At 65.4% G+C, this 23,397-nt stretch overlaps 1 protein-coding gene across 20 annotated transcripts in view; it reads right to left on the bottom strand.

Moving 5' to 3' along the window:
* Ncor2 (nuclear receptor corepressor 2) overlaps positions 1-23,397 on the bottom strand; it is a 142,856-nt gene that overhangs the window by 50,942 nt on the left and 68,517 nt on the right. For 14 of the 20 annotated variants that reach the window (XM_058579774.1, XM_058579775.1, XM_058579773.1 and 11 more), the window contains 7 exons: positions 21,925-21,991; positions 18,124-18,296; positions 17,712-17,805; positions 15,640-15,818; positions 13,493-13,547; positions 11,748-11,846; positions 915-1,066 (listed from right to left, as the gene is read on the bottom strand). In XM_058579774.1, the coding sequence (XP_058435757.1) occupies positions 915-1,066; positions 11,748-11,846; positions 13,493-13,547; positions 15,640-15,818; positions 17,712-17,805; positions 18,124-18,296; positions 21,925-21,991 (819 nt within the window). The remainder of the gene's footprint in view (positions 1-914; positions 1,067-11,747; positions 11,847-13,492; positions 13,548-15,639; positions 15,819-17,711; positions 17,806-18,123; positions 18,297-21,924; positions 21,992-23,397) is intronic. The other 6 variants (XM_058579779.1, XM_046446013.2, XM_046446015.2 and 3 more) reach the window with 3 other exon arrangements.

The raw sequence follows: 23,397 nt of genomic DNA, 5'->3' as shown, positions 1-23,397 counted from the left end.
GACCCAATCGGCACCCCTGACCTTGGGATGCTGCCCCCCTTAACCTTCATTGGATGGGATTTTCCCTGGAATTTTTTTGTTCCCCAATAAAAGTCCACTCCCTGGCGCGCTCTCTCTCCTCTCTCTGGCCTCCTCAGTAAACCTCGCTACCACATAAGGTGGCTGGAGACTGGAGCTGGGAGGAGCTGTCCTGGAGCTGGCTTAAAGGTAATTAGAGTCTCCTCTCTTTAATTTAAAACTCCCTAGCGTTTTCGTTTTCTCACGACTTGAACCTTCTTTCATGAACCCAGCGCAGGTCGCGGGCTAGAGCCACCCACGCTCATGGACTGCCCAGCGGTCAAGTTGGGCACAGGACCGGCGCTCTTGGTACATGGCCTGGTGCCCACCTGGAAGAGCACTGTCCAGCCATTGCACCCCGCTCTCCTGTACTGAGGGGACAGGGGGGTCCTGCAGGTTTTACACAGGCCTGGCCTGGTGCAGGGGCCTCAACCTGAGCTGGATGCCCTTGGGTTTGGCTCAGGAAGGTGACTGTGCAGGTTGACCACCGTGCCTGCCATTCGTCTTCCTGGACGGCCCGGCTGGGTGGCGTGGGAGGCAGGGGAGGCCAGCCAGATGTTCCCTGAAGCCACGCTCCTGGTGCCTGGCGCCCGGCTGCCCCCTCGCCAGCTGGCTGACTTCCTGCGCCCCTGGCAGGTGGGGAGGTGTCAGGCCCGGCAGGCTATGCCTGGATGCAGCCCAGCCTGACACTGCTGTCTCCAGGGGAGCACACCAGCCACCCCCAAACCCGGCTCCCCAGACCTTCCCCCAAGGAGACTGGGAGCAGGTGGAGGACAGGAGGGTGGGCGGGGGAGGAGGGCAAGGGGAAAGCCGCCGCCTCCCCAAGGATCCCGAGTGCACAGGGCCTAGAGCCTTACTTGACCAGCTCCTCCCTGTCAGTCTCCAGGTCCGGCTTCTCCTCCTCCTTCTCCGCCTCCTTCTCCTTCTCCTTCTCCTCCTTCTCCTCCTGGCTGCTGCGGGGCATCTGCTGCTGCTGCTGCTGTTGCTGCTGCTGCTGCTGCTGCTGCTGCTGCGGCCCAGGTAGGGTGAGTGGGAGAGCAGGATGAGGCAGGTGCTCCTGTACACCTGAGCCCCACCGGTGGTTTTATGCAGTGGGCAGGGACAGGGGCAAGGAGATAGCCAGCAGTGGCTGGGGGGCCGCTGGGCACCACTGGCATGCAGGGGAGGGAGGACCAGGCTCAGGGCCCTGCAGGGGGGTGTGGGAAGCACTGGAGGGGGCACCCTGCCTCCTATGCCCAGTGCCTGTGTGACCCTCGGTGAGAGTATTGACCTCTCTGTGCTCTGGTTTCTACCTGATGGTGAGAAGCACACAAGAGGGCCTTGACCAGGGGCTGGAGGCCCGAGCCAGAGGCCCCTTACGGAGCACCAAGGATGGCATCTGGCATCCAGAGTTGGGGGGGCACGAGGCACCCACCTGAGGGAGACCTGGGACCCACCCGACACTGAGCCCTGCCCGGAGGGAGCTCAGGCCACCTCTACCCCGGTTCTCCAGGTCTGTAACACAGGAAGGTGGGGGATACCCCCTTCCCTAGAGTCCCCCGAAGCCCTGGGCCTGTGTGAGGCAGGTGGCCGCTGAGCCCGGGCTGCGGCGCTCCCTCCTGCATGGGGTCAGGGGTCAGGGAACAGGCCGCTTCATAAGGCGGGTCCAAGGAGCTTGGGGAGGCCGACCTCCTCACTGGGGACTACAGCTTTCAACTTTGGTGTCACTCGCGCTGGCCTGCTGACCTGCCCTCCAGATAGGAACTGAGGGCTTCCTCCCGCACCCTGCCTGCTGCCCTCGCCCTGCTGGTTCCTGAAGGCCACCCTGGCTCTCCTCAGTCACCGGAGGACTCCCTGCAGGTAGTCACCTCGCCAGGCCCTCCCCCTCCAAGAGCCAAGTGGAAAGGGCTGTGTGCCCCAGGCTCATGACGTCAGGCTCGTCACATCGTCACACCGGGTTCCCAACCAGGGAGAGACCCAGGGGAGGAGCATCCATCAGGCAAGGCCGCGCCAACAGAGCTCCGCCAGGTGGGGACAGCACAGGGCCAGGTAGACACTGCACGGCCGCAGGGCCTGACCTGTGCCAGGCCCGTGGGCGCTGAGGCGGCAGCTCTGCCCACCCTGGGCCTTGCGCCTGCCCCTGCCTGCCAACTCGCAGGCTGCCAGGTGTCCTTGAGCCAGCACAGGCTCCCAGGGCGACGCCCAGCAGGCAGCACCTCCGCTACAGCTGTCCCTGCAGGTGGGGGCCAGGACAGTGGCCCTGGTAACTCCACAACATGCCCTGGCTACGGGTGCCTGAGGTGGGCAGGGGGTAAATGGGGTGGAGAGGGGGTGGCAGGACCCAGGGAGGGAGAATGAGGGGAGGCCGCCTCACGGGCCACTTCTGCTGTCTGGCTCCCTGAACACCTGCACCCAGCACCCAGACCCAGGGGCCCCATCACCGGAAGCCTGGCCACTCCAAGGCCGTCCTCAGCTGTGTCTCCCTCTAGAAGCTCTTCCCTCTGACCCTCCCAGTGGGGGCAGTGGCCCTGATGCATCTGCCCACTGTCCCCTAGGCCTGACCGACGGGGCTCACTGACACCTCAGGGCTTCAGCCATGGGCCTGACACAGCGGATGTCCACCCCGCACAGCCAACTGAGTCTCACCTGGTGGCCCAGGGTGGTGAGGGGAGACCCACGGTCCCCAAGCCCTAGCTGGGTCTCCCCTCACCACCCCTGGCCAGGACGTGAGGCATTCCTGTGACCCCTCTCTGCCGTCCACCCCTGGAGGCTCTGCTGGCCCCTGTCAGGCCTGCTGTGTGCCACCGACCACTGGAGGCCAGCAGGACTCCTCCACGTTAGTCTATTTCACAGAAGAGGAAACTGAGGCAGCGGGAGGGTGGGCACTAAGCTGGCCACCAGCAGGGCCAGGGCTCACAGCAGGTCCACATGCCGCCCCCCACCCTGTGTCGCCATAGCTGCTGACAGGGAGAATGGCCAGGCAGCCCCGGCCTTAGGATATGCCCTCCAGGATGTGACCGTGGGCCTTGGGCCTTGCAGTCACCTGGAGGCCTGTTCCCCGCTCCCGTGGACCCAGGCGGCCCCGAAGGCCCCACCACAGTCCCCGTGAGGTGCAGGTGGGCACTGCTCAGGACCCACCAGGTGCAGGTGGGCGCTGCTGGCTCTAGCCCCCGGGCCTGAGGCTCTAACCACGCTGATCATTGCCCCCATGGGACCACAGACGTGCACTGCTGGACACAGGGGCAAGCTGCAAAGTCGGCCGCCCGGGCACACCCCACACCAAGAGCACCAGGGTCCCCATTGGGTACCAACCTTTATTGGTTCCAATTCCCAGGCTATCCCAAGGGCACCCAAACTTGGGAGCTGCGACTCAAGTCCAGGGTGCACACACGTCCTCTAGAAGGACCAGGCAGGGAGAACCTCGGCCTGTGGCTGGGGGGACCCAGCCGCACCTGCCCAGCTCTGCTCTGCTCTCCAGCCTTCAGGCAGCTGCCCCCCCCCAGCAAAAGTGGGGGGGGGGGGCAAACTGCTGGGCACCAGTCCCGCCCCCTGCAAGCCCCGGGAAGAGGCAGATTCCCAGGAGGATGGGGATATGACCACTGCTGGTCCTCAGACCACACTGAGGGTCAAGGACTTCAGGGTGCGCTTCTCAGGGCACACAAGGGACCCTTGCCGGGGCAGCCCTGCCACCCATGGGAGCCTGTATCCCAGCATAAGTGACCCCAAGACAGCCCCAAGGGTGCCACGCCCACGACCCTCTCCAGGCACAGAGGTCATGCCCACCATCAGCCAGGCCGACTGTGGACTGTGTGCCCAGGGCCCGGTCAGGGTGGTCCCCAACCACAGCACAGCTCTGCGGGAAACCCAAGCCGACCCACAGCCTTGGGGATTTCCCCAAGGGAGCCTGCTTCCCGCAAAAAGGACTAGTAGGAGCCAGCACTTGGCATCTGAGGAGGCTGTCACCTCCTCCTCCCAGAATCCTGGTGTCACCCACCTTATGGAGAACACAAAGACCCAGAGGGGCTGAGGAACCTGCCCGAGGTCACATAGCAAGGAGGCCCAGACAGGGGCTTGGCCTCCCACCTCCGCCTGGAGGACTATGGGCTCCTTCCCACACCACTGAAGCCAAAGGACATCACCACCTGGTGACCCCAAGGGGACACCAGGCCTAACCATACGAAGCATGCACTGAAACTGAGCAGGTGGGGGACAGGGACAGGGCAGGCAGAGGTTCCCAGCTGACAGGAAGGGGCTGGGGAACAGGCCTCTGGGCCAATCCAAGGCTCAGGTGATGCCTTCATCAAGGGGTCACTCGGGGAGGGGCCTGCGTACGCAGAGGCCGTGGTGAGGGGATGCCCGCCCCGCTCCAAGTGCCACCCTGGCTCAGGGCGGGCAGAGCCCGGGGGCTTTCAGAAGGTGTGGGGAGGAACTGATCTTCCCTGGGGGGAAGGTGGAGGAGGGGAAGGTGGAGGGAGGGTGGGTGGGTTCTAGGAAACTGAGGAGGGCATAACTTGGTAGGGGCTCCCTGGCAGAGGGCTTGCTAAGCATGCGCCAGCCCTGGGCTCCAGCACCCCCAAAATACAGGGGCACTAGGAGAGCTCCCCAAGCCCATGAGAGCGACACCTCACTACTCCAGCAACACCCTGCTGAGCACCCTGGGGCCTGCCACCCACACAACATGAGTCCCCGGGATCGGCCTCAGAGGGGGAAGGGCCGGGGTGTTGCCGGCAGAGGCAGCTCCAGTGGCTGCCCGGCCTCCGGGACTTGCTCATGCCATCTAGGGGGTCTTTTAATACAGGTGTGATGGAGCCAGCAGGCACCAGCCTGAAGGGGTTAGGGTCCCGGCTGCTGTGTGGCCAGGACAAGGCCATCACTCACAGGAATACCACCTCAGGACCCACATGTAACCATGTCCACCATATGCCATGGACACAGCCCTGGCCTGATCTCTAGGGTGGACGTTTCTTCCTCCTCCGCTCTCCCTGCTCCTCCTAATGCCTCCCTCCCTAATCTGGGGGGGGGGGGGGCGGGGGGCGGGTACCTTTCTTCCCGTCCCAGGAACAAGTCCCCCAGAAGGTCTCAGAAATGACCTTCTCCCACGTCAACAAGTGCATGTCAACCCCAACGGGGTCCTGGAATGCAGTCCTGGGGGTCACCTCTGTGAAAGCCCCTGTTCCTGCTGATGGCGGAATCCAGCCTTAGGGACAGGAGTCCCGGGTCTCTCCTTTCAGTAGCAAAGCAATGAGCCTTCTTTTTCCTTCTCTCAAAATCTCGTCCTCGTTACTGGATTGGCATCAGGGACAAGGCGGGAGCCGACAGCAACAGAGAGCACAGGAGACCAGAGGCGCCCCCGCCTGAGGGCCTGGGCTTGCTCCCAGCCACCTCCCAGGGAGCCCGGCTATTCTCTGCCCGAGGTCCCTGTGCCAGCCCCACCATCAGTGGGACCAGATGTGGAGGTGGCTGAGGTGACCCCTCCCAGCCCATCAGTGATGGGGGGCGTGGAGGGGCCTGGAGAGAGTGTTCATTTACACCGTGCCAAGGGGCACCTGTAGCAGCCGGGGCAGCCACAGGCCAGGCACCAGCATCCCATGAGGAAGGTTCAGCATCCGCCCACAAGATGTGCCAAGGCGCCACCTATGTATTTACTGGCGGTGCCTGGCCAGGCCTAGGGCTACCTGCTGGGCACGTACTCCATTGTAAATTCTAAATCAGATCCTCTTGGAGGCCTGGATGAAATCCCTGGTCCTCACCTAACACTGGGTGCTCTGGCTCCCTATCCTATTCCTCAGGGGTGCTCTCAGGGCTCACCTGCCTCCTGATGACCTCACAGTGCTCCTGCCCCAGGGCCTTTGCACTCCCTGTGGCAGCTGCCTGGCTCTGCCTGTCACTCAGGTCTGAGCCCAAAAACACCTCCTCAGGGCTGCCCTGCCCCCACCCCTCCTGGCTCCGCCTCTTCTGCAGCTCTCACCTCAAAGCGCTACCCTAGCTGCTGCCCCTGCGCTGTCACCCCCTGGGGAATCACCTGGACAGGCCGCCAGCCCCAGGGCCAGACTGCTGCCCATGCTGGCCTGGCAACTGCCAGCTCTGGGCAGCCCAGCTGGCAATGCCCACCTCTGGGCCCTGGAGCTTGGCGGGCCCTGCCTGGCAGCACCCTTGGGCTCCAGCCTCTTCCCTCTCGGCCGTGGTCCACCAAGGACGGGCCTGTGGGGCCTTGGCTGAGCCTGGCCCACAGGAAGGCCACGTCCTCTCAGCCTCTCACTCGGCCACCCCAGCCGCTTGCTATGTCCGCAGGCACGGCTCTCCTGCCCAGAAAGCCTCCCTCAGCCCAGCCGAGAACCAGTGTCATCTGCCCCCCTCAGCCCTAAGGCTGCAGGGTCGGTCCAGTCAGCCTGTGGGCCCCAGCCTGCAGGTTGGAGGCCCACCCTGGCCCCTCCCTGGCCCCTGGAGCTGTCCACAGTGGCAGGCACACTGGCCCCGGCCTGGGAGCTGAGGCCTGGCCCGCCACACGGGTCCCCGCCACCAGCCTTCCAGGGATACAGGGCACTGAGGTGGCCAGGCTCTGGAAACCAACATCACCACAGTGGCCGCCTGCCCCAGAACAGCCTGCCAGGTCACACTGTCCCTGTGTGCTGCCCAGGGCTACGCGAGTGCCACAGCCTCGGGAATAGGGTCACCTGTCCCTGGGCAGGGAACGTGGAGAGGTGGAGGCTGGGTGGGGGAACCGTGGGGCGGGGCTCCTGCAGAGTGACACCACAGGACCAGGACCACAGAGACAAGGAACAGAGGCTGGGGCTGAGGGTCGGGCTGGTCAGTGCAGCCCTGCTCCGCGGTCAGCAGTGGGGAGTGGACAGGAGACAGACACGAACAGGGCGCTGGAGATCAGGGTGTGCGGCCAGACGGCAGCTGGGCAGTGGGCCTCCGCCCCAGCTTCCTCCCTCGGCCAGCAGCCCGGAAGGGCAGGCCAGGACGCAGGAGCCAGGACAGACCTTTCCTGTCCCTGTGTCCCGTCTCTGTGGGAGAGAAGGTCACCGGGAGCTCTGCCACCCCCTGGCCTCCCAGCTGGCCCCTCCTCCTGGGCCACAAGAGAGGGACGGGAACACTCACCCTCAGGGACATGCCACCCTGACCACGTGGCCCCATGGCCGTGGGAAGGCCTCGGTGACTGTCCGGGCCTTCTTGTTGTGAGCAGCCGCCAGGCCTGCTTGGCTCCCTGACCACGGGCTCACTGGGCAGCTCTGGCTTTGCAGTAGGTGGAGTGGCCAGGCCTGGCCTGTGAATCACCAGCTATAAACCTCCGCCATCGCCAGAATGAGAGCTGGCCCACATGGCCTGTGACTCACCACAGACAGCTGGGCCCTCGAGCCTAGGGGTGGCTGCTGGCCCCGGTCCAGCCTGTGAGTTCACTGGCCACTGTCAGGGGCCAGGCTCCGGGGGTGGGCTGGGGATCTCCTGGGGCTGGCAGGAGGGGCTACCTGGGCATGCAGCTCCCTGGGCTGGACAGAGGCTTCTGCATAGTACACTCGCCACTGCCCACGACCAGCCGTAACCCTCGCCTACAGGGCAGTGGACACCATGGCGGGCCTGCTCCATGGGCCAGAGTGCAGGTGGCCACGGGCGGCCAGTGTCAGAAGGCTGAGCTCAGACCACTGCTCACGCCTCAGGGCCCCGCAACCCGGTCCCCACTTGTGGTGTGCAAAGTGGCCCTGGAGTGACGACCAAGAAACTCTGGGGCGGGGCACGCGGGGGCCGGTGGTGGGCTGGCTGTCGAGCTCTGGCCTGGTGGGGACGCCCAGGACAGAAGCCTGTGTGACGTGGTGGCGTCCTGCCGCCCGGGCGTGGCCGAGAGCAGGCCCTGACTGTGCTTGACACACAGGCGCCGTGAGGGACAGACTGGCCAGGCCCCCGGAGGAGGGTGGGCTGCCCATCGGCAGCCTTGGGCCCCACGAACGTCCCTTCTGCCCGGGGCTGCCTCCCTGGCTGGCCACTGCCCGTCAGTGCCCCAGGGGACATCCAGGAAGGCTGCTTCAGAGCCCCTTGGTGGCCAGGCTGGGTGAGGCAGCCAGGGCTCTCCACAGGGCAGCTCTCAGGCCTGGCCTGCAGGGTCGAGGGCAGCTGGCATTCCGCATCGCCCCAACCCCGCAGATGACTCAAAGGACAGATAAGGTCCGCAGGCCAGGAAAGGGCACAGCCCCGGCGGCCCCCGGGGTCACTCCTGCCCCTCAGAGCCAACCACAGCCTCCCACTTCAACCACGGAGCCAGGAGTGGCCAAGACAGGGACCTCAGCCTCTGGGCCTGGGTGATGAGCCAGCCAACTAGGGACATGTGTCTTCCACCATATGATTCAGGGACCACAGCCTGGGAAGGACATCACGCCTACTGTCAGCACCTGGGAAGTCCCACCTGGTATCCGCCTCCTCAGCTCCTGTCCGCACAGTCTGGTGTGTGAGCACGGCTGGGCCAACCTGCGGTGGCCGTCCTAAAACACCACGCTGCTTCTCCTCTAAAGGGGGCGTCTAGCAGCCCTGGCTTGCAGGGTGCCCCGGGTGACTACGCACAGCCTGTGCATGGGACAGACGTCTCTCGGGGTAGGCGGGTCCCCGGGGAGGTAAAGCAGAGGCCCATCCAGTGACACCTGACGTGCTGATGAGCAAACTGAACACTGGTGAGCAGCTTAGCACTGGTGTGGCCTGGGCCATGACCCCTATGTAGCCACTCAGGAGAGGGGACAGGCACAGGGACAGGGCTCTGGAGTCTGAAAAGGAGACACAAGGAGAGACAGAAGGGCAGCCACAGCGGTCACAGAGGCACCTGGGAGCGGAAGGGAAGGAGACGGGCAGGCAGACGCTGCCAGTCACAGGGCCCGAGCTTGTCCTCAAGCACGAAGACGCAGGTGTGGGCTGTGGCCCTGCCACCGGCCCGCTCTACCTCTGTCTTGCCACAGGACACAGCCCGGCCCCGCCCCTCCAGTGGCACCAGCCACCAGCCTCAGCTGTGCTGAATGCCACCTCCCAGGGCGCAGGGCGAAGGCTGGGGTCTGACCCAGGGACAGAGGCCCCCGGGAGCCCCTCCACGCCCGGCCCCACTTGTGTGTGACAGGGTCCTTGCAGCACCTCCCCCGCACACCCAGGCAGGACCACGTGACCAGGACCACCATGACTTCTGCTGCCCCGGTCCCCATGTCACCACTGCAGCCAACAGCGCCCCTTACACTCCCGCTGCAGGCCAGCCTCTGGGACCCACCTGAAGCTGCCAGGTCTCCCTGGACCCCAGCGCCCATGGGGGTGCCCACAGTCCTGGCCAAAACCACCGGGGCCTCCTGCACGGGGAGAGGACATGGACAGAGGGAAGCTGACCTGTGGCGCATCCACCCACCTGCCAAGCTACGTGCCAGGGAGGAGGGCCCCCAGGGAGAGGGGAGAGGGGCCCCCAGGGAGAGGGAGAGGGAGAGGGGGCGCCCTGGCCGCGCCCTGGCCCGAGGCCTCCACGGCTCACCTGCGGTCAGGGGAGGGGGCTGTATCCAGGCTGGAGGGTGCCAGACACGCCGCTGGCCCAGAAGCCCACAAAGGGAGGAGACCACTGGGCAGCAGGAGGCGGGCAGGCAGCCTGTGCCCCACCAACCAGTGCTCAGGCCGCCAGGATGGCCAAGAGTCGGTCAGAAAGATGGGTCGCAGCGCAGCTTGCCTGGGATGTCCGTGCCCACTCATAGGCCTTGCCACCAGGGACGGACAGCCTCACCTCACATTAAGAAGCCGCAGGTGCTGTCACTCACAGCATCAGCCACCTGGAAACCACCACTTCCTGCACCTCCTCCTCATCTGTGCCCTCACAGCCACTATGCCAGGCCGCGTTTGTCCTTCGGGTGCCCAGGAGGATGACCCAGCACGGGGCAACAGCCAGGTCAGCGGATCTGCCTAGCACAAGAGCGGTCCTGGGGTTCAGGTATAGACCTCTGCCCCTGGCAGGACCCAGGTGGGGCCAGCATCTCTACCACAGCCAGGCTGATCAAAAGGGGACACCCCCGAGACCCTCCCACATACAGGGACACAGGCGGGGGCGCTGCCCTGTGTGAGAGGCCAGCCTGGCCTCTGTCTCAGGTCACATGATCCTTGGGCCTGTCCTGGGGGCTGGCGCGCAGTCTCGGGGCTTCCTGTGACCTAAGATTTAAAACCAGCTTCACCTAAACCCAGATTTCTAGCCCACCATCAAAGACTCAGAGACGGCAGCTCAGAGGGCCCAGAATGGGCGCGAGCTGGCTCAGGGTGCAGGTCTCTGGGGAGCCCCTACCTCGCCAAGCCCTGCTACCTCCCCGACACACGGCGAGCAGGAGTGCTCCTGGTCTGCGTCCTGTGGACACCAGCTGATGCCAACGGGGCAAAGGTGGTCCTGTGTCTCCTCATTCACCTGAACCCCAAGAGGACCTGGCCCTCTTCTGCAGCCCTCTGCTCTCCCTCATGTCCCCGTGCCATCTGGGCCACCCTCTGCTCCTTCTGGCCGGGTGGGGGCTGCTCATCAAGCTCATCTGGTCCTCCTGGGGTCCCAGCACCCTGGGGTCCCCCATCATGTCTGCTCTGCACAGCCAGCTCAGAGGCCCCTGGGCCCAGCACACGGCCAAGTCCACAGCGTGGGTAGTCAATGTGAAGGACGTTTCCACAGAGGAGGGGCATCCAGCATGGGAGCCACCACACTACTGGGGCCACCACGTCATGGTTTTCCCCTGCTGGGCAGGGCAAGCAGGCTGGCCAGCACGGCACTGCAAAACCAGCCCAGGAAACCCCAGCCACAGACCACATGCTGCCTTCCTTTAAGGACCCCGAGGACAAGGATAAGGGCTCAGTCCTGAGCATTTCGGTGGGACATTCAGAATGCAGCCAGGGTGGCTAACTCCCTCAAGACTCACTTCCTGCCCGACGCTCTGCTCAGAACGAGAGCGAGTGCCTACTTCACATGGACAGAGATTCCCGCTTGTGAAGGCCAGCTCGATGCCCACACGGTCCTGGGAAGGGAGGTTGGTAAGAGACGCCCGCCCCTGCCTCCATCCAAACACCAACCAACCAGAATCCCCTCCAAATGTGTCGCGGACCCCGAAACCTTGACCGTGTTCACTGAATGTTTTCCAAACCAGTGCTCTTGTCTTCCACCCAGGGCTGCCCCACCACAGGCACCCAGGCCACTGGGCTCCTGCTGCACAGCTGCCATGGCGCCAATGGCCTCAGCCACGTTCCAACAAAACTTTATTCGCACAAATGGGTAACGGGTGGCCCGGGCCCAGCCTCTGGCCAGCCCTGTCCCAGAGTAACCCTCCAGCTCCTCCTAGGCAGGGACCCTGGGGAACAGCAGCCCAAGACCGGCTGTTTTTTCTTTCAAATACACACTAAAACAAGCACAGCAAGCTGTTCACATCTAGAGCGCCTGTTGGTCACCCCTAGATGTCCAGGGATGCTCACTTGGGAATGGGGCCTTTCACCTCAGGGACCTCTCCAGCCAGGAGCCGGGGAACTGGCAAGGCTGAGAATATAAGTGGCCATTTCTCTTGGGCACTCATCCCTGCTGGGGACACTCCCAGCGGGGCAGGCGTCCTGGAGGGATTCTCCCCAGACCCACCGTCACCGAGGGAAGCCGGGCTGCAAGGCTGCTGGGCACAAGCTCGGGCAGGGGTGGCTGCCCAGCAGGTGGCCAGGTCCCCAGGGACGCCGCCCACACCTCCTCTCACCTGGCTCTTGCCTCGGCGCCGGTAGCTCCGCCGCACCAGACTCTTGTAGTTCTCGTTCTTCTTGGTCAGGTAGTAGTAGAGGACACACTCGGCCACTGTCTGCAAGACCGAGGGCACAGGTGGGAACTCAGCAGAGGCCAGAGCCAGGCGCCAGGTCAGAGCATGGCTCTTGCACAGACTGGTGGGTGGCCGCAGGCAGGTTTCCTGGCCCCTTGGGGTCTACACACTTCAAGGGGCCATCAGGAAGACCAGCCAAGCTGCTCGCAGAAGCAGTGCGCAGGGCCGCGCCTGGCCAGGAACAGGGGCCAGCGGGCTGCAGGTGCCTTGTGCTGACCATACAGCTATTAGAGGCCCCCCCTCCGCTGGTGCAGAACAGCCTCCAGCACCTGCCCAGATGAAGCCAGGGCTCCTTTCTCTCACCGCAGCTGCCCCTTCCTGGAGCACCAAGCCACGCACATGGGGTCATGTCACCCTGTCTGCTTCCGACCCACGTGAGCCTGCTTCTGAACCCCAACAGGAGCAACGGACACCCTCAGAGGGCATGGCCAAGCCCCCCAGGCCAGAAGTCCTTCCTGAGGCAGTGCAGAAGTTCCCGGAGGTTCAGGCCAGCGCCAGGCGAGGGTCACCGGGAAAGCCAGTCCATAGGCCTGTCAGGGTGAAGCAGGCTAGACCCCAGCCACCCTAAACAAGAGCCCCCCATAGGCCAGATGTGCCACATAGAGGCTAGCCCCCGCAGCCCCTGCCCACGCTGCCCACCAACGTGACCAGTAGGCAGGAGTGTCTCACAAGCAGCTCCGCACGGCTGGTGGTCCCGTGGCCTGCCCCGTGTCAGGCCAGGCTGTCCACCCGCCTCCCAGTGGGCACCTCCTGTCCTGACCTCTCTGGAAGCTGTCATTGTCATGGGGGGCCGCCATGAGGCCAACTCTTCCCCCAGAGCCCTCCCTCCCAGGAGGGACTGCTGTGGCGGCTCTGGACACCCTGCCCCGCCTCTGCACCCGGACGGGCGCTCCCTGGGAGGGCGGCTATTTATAGGGCGCTCTCTGCACACTGGTTTTTCCGGCAGGCAGAGCTGCCTCCCAGCGCCCATCTCCTCCTTGTATGGTCGTGCGCCATCGGGGCCGACACTGGGAACAACTGTTGTCCTCCAAAATAACTGCCTGGATCCCACACCCAGGGCCGGGCTCCGGCCACCACCCACGAGCCCGGGGCCTGGGAGCAGCATGGTGCGGAGCTGGGGGCGCCGGGTGCCCACCCCCAAGGAACAGGATTCAGGGCACTCCAGGCTCAGACTAGGGGACAAAATGGGGCTCCAGCAGGCTTGTCCATGTGGACTGGGACATGTCAGCCACACACCTGGCCTGGCGTCTGGGCATCAGAGAGCTCACAGTGACCACGACAGGGACCTAGAGAGCCACTCCACCAGGGCTCTGGGAGGCACACGGCCCCATCCACAGGGGGCGCCAGGCAAAGCAAGGCTTCCAAGTCACATCCCCAATTTGCAAGGACACTTGACAGCACTCTTGAGGAGCGGGTGGGGAGGCGGGCACGCAGGGCTGAGGGGACACCCCTACAGGGCTCTCCTGCATTCCCACTTGTGCGGCAGCCGGATGCTCCTCCCCATCCCAGGCCAGGGCGGGGCCTGCAGTGCTGCTCCCTGAGAGGGGGGGGTGGCGGCCTCTGGGCAGGGAGGGTCCTCTGCCTTGGGCCTGTAGTGGCTGCTGGCAGTGTGGAGGGAGCCAACTCACCTTCCTCTCCAGGAAAGAGGCGATCAGGCCAAAATTCTTGGGATGCTGCATGAACCTGTGGGGAGAGGGGAACGGGCGTGAGGCTAGGCCGAGGGGCACGTCCCCGCGGGGCGGCCTGTAAGCACCCAGGCGCCAGCCATCTCCACGGCTGGCGCGGTGGGCACCGCCCCACTCAGAGCAATTAAGTCGGGGGTGTGGGAAGGGCTGGCGGTGGGGTGGGACCCGGAGTGAGTCACAGCTGCAGTGCCTTTGAGATGTGTGTCTGTCCTGGGAAGATGGCTTCCAGGAAACACGGGACGTCCACCGGCTCTGCCAGGTCCCCTTAAAAACCTGCCCTGGGCCCCCCCAGCTGGGCCTGGGAAGCCGGTTGCTTGGGAAGAGGTCACGGCCGCCAGGCAGCGGGCTCCCGAGGGAGGCGCAGTGGAGGCCCCGAGCCTGCGGGAGGCGGGACGGGGCTGGCGGCCAAGGAGGCGGCCACAATGCACTGAAGGCAGCCCGGGAGCTGGCTCTGGGCCCCGGCTTCCTGTGAAGCCGGGAATTACTGGGAAGCGGCTGAGCAGGGAACAGGGACAGCAGGGAACAGGGACGGCAGGGGTGGGGACATGGGTCACGGCCTGCTGGGCCCCAGGGACGCTGGGTGGAGACACCAGCCCCAGTGCCAGCATCCCACGACCTGCCATCACCCCACAGCCTTCCAGGGGGGACATGGCGGTCAGCAAGGCAGGCCAGGCAAGTGCAGGCACTCGTCGTGCCTGGCCACCAGGTGGCTGGGCAGGAAGCCAGCGGGCCTCCCCCGATCCCAGCCAGACACTAGAGACTCTGGAAGCGCCTCTTGTCCTCCTAGAGGAAGTGGCAAGTGGCGGGCCTCCCTGGCCTGGGCTCTGGCCGCCTCGGGCTGCTGGCAGAGCTGGGGCTGTCTCAGAGCCGTCTCTTCCGGGTATGGAGTCCTTTGTAGCCCACCCCGTGTGGGGACCGTCCTGCCCGACTCCCTTCCAGGAATCAATCATGGGAAAACTTCCTAGGCTGCCTGTCCCCGCCCCCGGCCCCCGGCCCCCGAGCTTGCTGAAGAGACCCCAGGGGCAGCTGGGCCTGAGCCCACAGGTGCTGCTGTCTGCAGACAACCGACACAGGGCCAGAGGGTCCCCGAATCCCCACATCTGCCCTGGACCATGCTCATCCTCACACCCTCACTCTCTGAGCAACAGGCACCCAGGAAGACGCACTCAGTCACTGCGACGGGTGGGGAGATGCACAGGTCCCCTCACACCCCCTCCTTATGGGCCCAGGGGGCTGGAGCCGCAGAGCTGGTACCTGAGGGGTGGTGGAACCCATCCCAGGGTGCCAGGGCGACCACGTTGCCACCCCATATGGAAGCGGGGGCTCTGCGGGGGGCAGCCTGCTCCGGGCCACACAGCGGGGACAGCAGACCCTGTGCCCTCTTCCAGATCCTCAGAGGCCCCGAGCACTGCTACGAGCTCTGCAAGTGAGGCCTCCGAGTGACCCGCACTCTGCGGAGGACCCCGTGGCAGCTGCTCCTGACGCAGGAGCCAGGCTGCAGACCCCGGCCCCACGCGGCCAGCTTCTGAACTAACAGGTGGGCGATGTCTCAAGGAGAGTAAAGCCACCGCGAGAACCCACAACCAGCGCCAGGGACACCCAGCCTCTGGCTATGCCCGGCCACCTCCCCGTCTAAGGTACCAAGGGACGTTCAACATGGGGTCTAACCTGATAGGAGGACGCTCCAGCCACCTGAGACCTGGAGTGGACCCTGAGTGAGACCCCTGCACACTGCTACCCTGCCCTCTACCTAGGTGGGTTTCAGAAGCTTCACAAACAAAGGCCGTTCTCTTTTTGGTGCCAGGGACTGAACCCTGAGTGCTCCACTACTGAGCCCCGTTCCGGCCCTTTACACGGTGGAGACAGGGTCTTGCTAAGTTGCTGAGGCCGGCCTCCAGTTTGCAACCCTTCTGTCTCAGCCTCCCACACTGCGCTGAGCCACCGCGCCTGGCAACTGGGTACATTTCTAAACGAGGCTCTCCACCTAAGACCCTCCGGACCGCACTATGCTGTTTCTGCATCCTGGCGTCTGCACCAGCTGACCCGTCTCCGGCATGCCACAGCCCAGGCTGGCCCGTAGGTGGACTCACTTCTCCCGGAAGGTGTCCTTCTCCTGCTCGCTCCACATGTTCATGACCTGGCGGTCCCGGTACACCTTCATGGGGTCGTCCATGAGCCCATTCATGTTGATGAACCGGATACGCTGCTGGTCAGCGTCGTACAGCATGGGCGGGATCACAGCCAGCTGCCGCATCTGCTTCTCCAGGTTCTGGGGCAACAGGACAGAGGGTCGGGTCGGAGGGCATGGAGGGCAGGGTGGGGGACGGCGAGATCCCGGAGAGCAAGGGAGAGGTGAGCAGCAGGCGGCAGTGGCCAGCCCCAGGGAGGCGGGCACCCCGACACCGCAGGAGAGTTCTGCCCTCGGGGCCATCTGTGGGGAAAGGGGAACCTTCCGTGGGGCTAGGCAGGCAGCCAGGCGGTGGGCCTGGGGTCCAGCTGCCCAGGGCACGTGGACACTGACACAGAAGGGATGGGGATGAGCAAGGGGCTCTGAGCCGCACACGGGACCTCACTTCCCCGCAGCCCCATGGCCAGCCTGCCCTGGACATGAGCTGCCCAGAGGGCCCCACCTCCCACATCCGACCTCCCCCTCGAAGCTCAAGGCTTTTGGCCAAGAAGCAAAGGAGGGGACGCAGCTCCCATCTGGCCAGGAGAAGAGCCCACAGAGGCCCAGCGGTCAGCACATGGCCTGCAACCAGCCTCACTGCCCGAGACGAGGGCAGCACCGGAGTGGACGGGGGACCCTCCCCAAAGGGACCCTCCTGCTCCTGGGCTACCTTCCCGAGTGTTCCTAGCAGGGACTGTGCTCTGGCCGCCTAGAGCTGAGGGGGACGGTCAGGGTCCAGCCTCTCACAGACCCTCCCTCACATGGTCCTGGGGACAGCCTGTCCCGACTTCCCCTTCCCACGTCCCTGCCTGGTGCAGGCACAGCAGCCGCAGCCTCATGCGGTGGGACCCGGGGCTCTGGGCTGGGCGTGGGGTCGGCAGGACAGCGCGCAGGAAGGAAGGAGCCAGCCGTGGCCCCCAGCAGGCCAGGGCAAGGCCTCGGGCCGCAGGCAGTGGCTTTCTGTTCTGCTTTCTGCAGGCCGCGTGTGCCTGGAGCTGATCGGCCAGGCGGCCCTGCCACCTCGTGCCACCTCATCAGGCACAGGGCAGCTTGGTGCGGGGGCAAGTCCAGGGCTCTGCCCGACTCCCCGAATCCGCACTGGGGCCAGGCCCAGGACCACTGCCTAGCCAGGGCCCGCTCCCGGGCCACCTGGGTCCCATGGGCCTGAGACGGGCACCAGGGCGCGGCACTGCCCAGGATGTCCTGCAGGAAGAGGTGTGGTCTCGGCACTGCCCACCACCCGGCCACCACCCTCCAGGGCTGCAGGCCACCCCGCTGGGAAACCGAGTCTTCAACTGTATTTCACTTAAAGAGCCACGGTGGCCAAACAGGAACACCGAGGACCGCCCTCCTGAAAAGACCACAGCAGGGGCCAGGGCCCCTCTGCGCATGGCCTCATCCCACCACAGTGTGGGCACAGGGACCCGAGTGCTGGGCTAGACCCCAGAGCCCCAGACCTGGGAGGGGACAGCAGGAACTATAGGACACACACCCCCACCTCCTGGCTGGCCATCCCCGGGCCCAGTGACTATGGTCAGGGCCACCGTGGCTGGCCTCCAGGCGTCCAGTCTGAGGAGAAACCTGGAGCCGGAGGCTGGGGCTGGGAGGGGCCCGGCTGCACTCTCCGACTGTCCTGTCCCCTCCAGTCCGTCAGGATCAGGGCCTACTGCTCAGGGGCTTCCACCCACTGGCTGTTGGGGCTCAGCCCAGGGGGTGCCTCGAAGGGCCAGAGGGGCAGAGCCAGGGGCAGGCCCCACCCCAGCTGCCTGCCTCTGGGCATCAGGGAATTTGGTCAGTGCCCAGCCCCAGCCTCCCTCCCACCCCACAGGCCTGGAGCAGGTCCCGGCTGCCCAGCACTGCTAGTCCAGGGCCTCCAGGCCCCACATCATTCTGCCCCTAACCGTCCAGGGTGAGCCCGCTTCTGACGGGGACCCTCCCCTGCAGCAGGGGACCCAGGGGAAGGGACGCTGAGGCCGAGCCAGGTCTGGGACTCACCTCCTGCTCTGAGAGGCCATCGATGATCTCAGACACCTCGTGCTCACTGCGGGCCGCCGACATGGAGAGCCCGCCGCCCCGCTGGCCCACCCTGCTGGGGGCCAGAGGGACAAAGTCAGGACCACCCCCTTGCCAGCCGGGACACCAGGCTGCATCCCAGGGGCAGGCCTGAGCCCACCACATCCCCACAGGGTGAGGTCACGTGGGGAGGAGGCAGCAGAGGGACAGACCTCCAGCTGCACAGCTGGTCCAGGGGTGGCCTGGGGAAGGCCCAGGGTGGCGTGGTGGCAGGGTGGCCCGGGGTGGCCCGCGGGAGACCCGGGGTGGCAGGGGGGAGACCCGGGGTGGCAGGGGAGGCCTGGGGGAAGCCCAGGGTGGCCCGGGGTGGCAGGGACGGGGCGCCGGGGCTCACCTCTGCATGCGCTCCTGCAGCTCACGCTGCTTGCGGATCTCAGGGAACTGCTTCTCGTAGTACTCGCGCACCTTGCTCTCCTTGGCCCGCCGCCGGGGGTTGCTCTCGATGCGTTCCACCTTCTTCTCCCAGGCCTCCATGAGCTGGTCATAGCGCTGGCAGAACTTCTGCTCCTGGGGCAGAAGGTGGGCGCTGAGGGGCAACTGGCCTCGGCCTCCCCCATGGAGCCCTCCAGGTGCCTGCCAGATAGAGACCACCGCCCCTCCCCCAGCAACAGCCACCCAGCTCAGCCTCCTGGGGAGGCCTCACCCCGCCCGAAGCCACCAGCCCGGAGCCACTGCTGCGCCAAGTCACCAAACCAATCAGATTCCAAGTTCTGACCCTCGTCCGGGCCACGGCTCCAGGGCTCAGCGGACACAGGGCTGGGGCCACTCGACAGCACCTGCTCCAAGCTCTGTGGGACGGCGTGGCTCAGGGGTGTCTGTGTGGCCAGTGGGCCACACCTGGGCAGGACCCTGTCCCCAGGCCCCAGGCCCAGCCCAGCTCCCCAGTGTCAAGAGCTCCTGAGGAAGAGGCTCCGCCCTCCAGCGGGGAAGTCTTTCTCTCCATCAGCCTGACTCACAGCTGCCTGGCCTCTTCCCCTCCAAGGTGAGGGTGGACAGCAGCCAGCCACAGGGCAGACCCCGGCCACCACCTCTTACCCACAGGGCCGGACCTGATGCCCATCCTCACGCCTAGTTGCTCTGCCTGTCCCTGCAGCTTCTGACCAAGGGCAGCTTGTGGCCACACCCAGCCCTGACCAGCCCAACAGCAGTGGACCCAAGGGTGGTAGGTGGCATCCGGTGCAGAGCTGGGCCCCACAAGTGTGTACCCACTCCGAGAACCCCCAGAAACCACGTTGGCTCAGGGACACCAGGGCCACAATGGTAGTGGCAGTGCCTCCCAGCTCCCCACTAGGGACGGGGACCAGCCCAGGCCACCTCAACCCCTGCCAAAGGCAGCAGCATGCCAGAGAGGGAGGAGGCGAGCAGAACTCACCAGAAAACCAGGACAGGAGGACGGGGGGGGGGGGGGGGGGGGGCGGCAGGGGACAGCAGGGCCACAGGCAGCAGCCAGGGCCTGGGCCTCCACCCCCAGGCCCGCTGCCAGGACAGACAGGGTTCCAACAGGACCTCTGGCACTGTGGACCTCAGTGGACACCACAGGAATGTCCCTGAGGAGATACCAGCCACACTCCACAACCCCAGGCACCAGCACCAAGGCCAAAGCCACTCGCAAGGAGGAAGCTCCACCGCCTGCCCAGGACAGGGAAGTGCCCCTCTACATCTAACCACAGAGTTGCCCGTCGGAGCTTACACGCCACGGGTGTGCTCAGGCCTGAGGAGGCGGCTCGGGGGCACCGGGGCGGGGTTGCCAGCCAGGGCAGGAGGCAGAGCTCGCACATACACTCACACACGCACATACATAAGCTCACACACGCACGTGATCACATGCGTGTGCACACATGCTCACACCCACGCATTCACACACACGTTCATAAAGGCACGCTCACGCATGGTCATGCATGCACGCTCACACACACGTTCACACGTGTTCACGCCCACACTCACACGCATGCTCTCACACACGCACATGCCACCCACACACACAAACGTGCATAGGGCTGGGCCAGGCCAGGGTCTCCTGAAAGCGTGGAGAGCTGAGGGCACCTATGTCCCTGAAAGAAACGCCCCTGCTCCTGGGGAAAGGAAGGTCCAGGCCTGTGGGGTGCACTCCCCTGGGGCCTGAGCTCTCCCCTGGGGGAGTGGGCAGGTGTGCCCGCAGAGGGCCAACCAGGCTGAAGATGGTGACAGGAGAGCCACCTCTAAAGGTTCAGGGCTTCCTGTTAAGATGGACTCGGCCTGGCTGCAAAGCACCCCACGTCCTTGCCAGGTGCCCAGTCCCGCCAGCCTCTCTCCATCTGTAAACACCCAAGGAGCCACCACGGGGGGGGGGGGGTGTCTGAGGACCCAAACCCACTAAGGCCACCTCCCTGGGCTCCGCCCCATAGGCACAGGGCCACAGAGACTCTCTGGGTGGCACACCACACCCCTGCAGCAGCAGACCTCCACCCAACAGAGACGCTGGGGACATGGGGGTGAGGCAAGACAGAGAGTCAGTCCAGACTACAAGTGACCTTCAGCATGGTGGGGGGCAGGTCCTGGCCTCTGAGGCCCTCTGACCCGCCTGCTCCAGCACACACTCGGCACACACTAGGCACATGGGGCCTGCAGCCGCGCCCCAGAAGTGGGGCCCCTGCACTCTTGTGCCAACTGTCTGGCATGACCGGGAAGCCCTGCAGCGAGCACTGAATCCCCTAAGAATGCACGAGGCTGCCCGTGGTGCAGAGTGAACCTAGTACTCCTCTGCAGGCCAGCGTCCCGGGGACCTCAGCTGACGCACAGGCCGCTGCCCCCCAGGCACAGCCCTGGCTGGCTGCACTCTGCCCTGCACTGACCGGGCTGGTCCCTACGCAGGGCGCCTCTGCACGCTGCTGTGACCCCAGGTCAGCGCCTCGGCCTGGGGGCAGGCCTCACCACACCCCACACACCCCTCCTGGGGTGTCCTCCCACTAGGCCGCGCCCACCAGCCTGTGTCTCTCCCTCAAAGCCCTGGACGCCTCGCCTGGCGCCAGCTCCAAACCCCAAGCCCCAGGCGGGAGCAGGCTGGACTCTGTCCAGGCCCCAGCTGCTCAGGGTGGCTTGGCTGTGCCTCGGTCTCCCCTCTGGAACTCAGGCTGAGACAGCGCTCACCTCACAGAACGGAACACTGTACGCACAGGGGCACGGGAGTGTGGCAACAAGGAGACGGTGCCATGGGGTCCTGAGCTGTCTGTGCATGTCACCAAGTCCCCACATCCTGGAAGACTTGCATACAGTGGTGCTCAATGATGGTAGCCAAAGGCACCTGACCAGCACACCCCTGACTGCCTACCCCTCTCCACCCCATTTCAGTTAACACAGCACACAGTTGTCACCTGCTGTATGCCACTTACACTGGGAGTGACTCAATCAGCCCTGCAGGTAGACAGAGGGCCTGGGTCCTACAGGCACCCAAGAGAGCCCAGGGGGAATGGGGTGCAGGCGAAAGGAGCCCCACCCACCAAGCCCAGACTGTGCCCCTGCCCCACCTGGAGGCCAGGCTGCCTGTCCCCATGGGTGGGTGTCCTCAGGTCTACCCTAAGGCGCATCCTCCTGCCAGCCTCCTCCTCCTGGCAGCTTGTGGCTTGGGTAGAGGTGGTAACATCATCTCCCCACCAATACCAGTCCTCGTAACCCCAGCTCCTCAGCATGGGTCAGTGCTCAGGGGACCCGGAGCTCAGGGGACCCGGTCCTCAGCTGGCCTGGTCCGAGCTCCTATGAGAGTGAGGTGGGCCGAGAGAGGGGTGGCCAGCCTGTGGGTGTCCTGACCCATGGGCTGCAAGCCACTGCTGAAGCCAGGCCTTCCTCACATCCCGCGCACACCAGTCCCTTCCCTGCTCTGCCCACTGGTGGCCCCTCTCCCCCATCCAGGGTCACTTAGCCTGGCCTCCAGACCCAGCAGGGTCTCCTGATGGGGCCTGGCCACCCGCTGCCTGGGGCAGGATGGAAGGGAGGCGCAGGCCACCTGCTGCCCCCAGGGACTGCCCTCAGGGGGCTGCCCCGTGGCCCTGGCTGTCCTTGGCTGTCCTTCCACAGCCCAGATTCTGGTCGTGAGGTGGCTGCAGGGCCAGAAGGGCCGGCAGGTGTGGCGCGTGGCCTGCACTCTGAGGCGCCCGCTCACCCATTGCTTCCGAGCGTGGTTCCTCCGCTTGAAGTACAGGATCAGCTTCTTGCGCATCGCCTGGTTTCTGCAGGGAGACGGCAGGGACAGTGAGCACGGGGGCCGACCGGGGCCAGCCCAGGTCCCACCCCAGCCCAGCTTGGGTCTGAGCAGCAGCCCAGGTGGGCCCCAGGCTGCGTCTCAGTGAGGGGGAAGACCCCCCGACCAGCGCACCCCCAACACTCAGCCCATCCTGCCCCCCACCAGGGTGCCTGCACCATAAAGCTGAGCGCCGTCAGCAGAAAAAGGGCCTGTGACCTCCTCCCCCTCCTGAGCTGCTGTCACCCCCACACACACACACATAGGTCCCCGTGGCCTGTCACCAAACCTGTCCACAGAAAATCTGCCAGAGAGACACCCACTGCCTCAGACCAGGAGCCAAGGCAGGGAGGAGGCCCGGAGACAGGGAGGCCCGGAGGCTGGGAGGCCCGGAGGCTGGGAGGCCTGCCTGCATAGGCAGGTCCCAGGCTTAGCCCCGGTGCCCGCGCCCCAGGACTCTTGTCCTGTGCTCCAGAGTGGGCACAACATGGCATAGCAGGGCGGGCGGATGGGAAGGGACTTAGCCAGCAGGCCACACACCCTGCAGACAGGGAAGCAGGTCTCCCCCCGGACGATGCAGAGAGGGACAAGAGGAGTGGGGCAAGGGAGGGCCGGAGAGGCCAAGCCCAGAGGAGACAGGGCCAGCAGGGACAGAGGGGACAGGAGAGGCCTCCAACCAGGCAGGTGCCAGGACAGACCTGGGGAAATGGGACAGAGAGAGAGGGAGACAGACAGACAGACAGACAGACAGACAGGAGGAGACCCAGGGTCGGAGGGCAGGGGCGGCTCGCGCAGGGGGGTGGCGATGCTGGCAAGTCCCCAGGAGTCCCCAGGAGTCCCGGGCAGGCCCAGCAAGCTGGGCGGTGGCCCCTCCTGGAGGGTTCCCACTTCCCCTGTCCTCTCAACCCAAGTGGCCAGGCCCCATGCCCACAGCCACTCGCGGGTGCCTCGTGGTGGCTCAGGCCCTGCCTGGCAAGGGGAAGGGGCCCAGGCACTGACCGGCCAGCGGGGCTCCACACAGGTTCACCTCCCAATCATCCTGGGTCCACCTCAAGCCAACCCCCACCACGGCCAGTGCCAGTCCTGGGGTGTCCTTGGGCACAAGGATGGGGACCCGAGCCCCGCCCCATGACAGTGTCTCTGAGCACATCTCAGAGGCTCCCAGAGCCTCATTCCTCATCTGAGAAACAAGACCAACGGCCTCGCAAGCTCATCCCCGTCCACCAACTCTTCACGGACTCTGTGCCTAGCACTGCCCTCCACGAGGGGGCCTCGTGGGCAAGGGCGGATGCAGCCCCAGGCCCACGCAGAGGTGCCACGAGAGGTGCCGGGCCCAGTGGGCAGGACGGTCAGGATACCCAGGGCTTCCAGAACCGAATGGTGACAGCTGGAGAG

Source organism: Marmota monax, unplaced genomic scaffold (assembly GCF_021218885.2).
Source record: "Marmota monax isolate L192 unplaced genomic scaffold, Marmota_monax_Labrador192_F-V1.1 WCK01_AAM20220418_F8-fsc00092, whole genome shotgun sequence".
NCBI lineage: Eukaryota > Metazoa > Chordata > Mammalia > Rodentia > Sciuridae > Marmota > Marmota monax.
The sequence above is the reverse complement of the archived record's forward strand: the minus strand, read 5'-3'. Positions and strand labels throughout refer to the sequence as shown.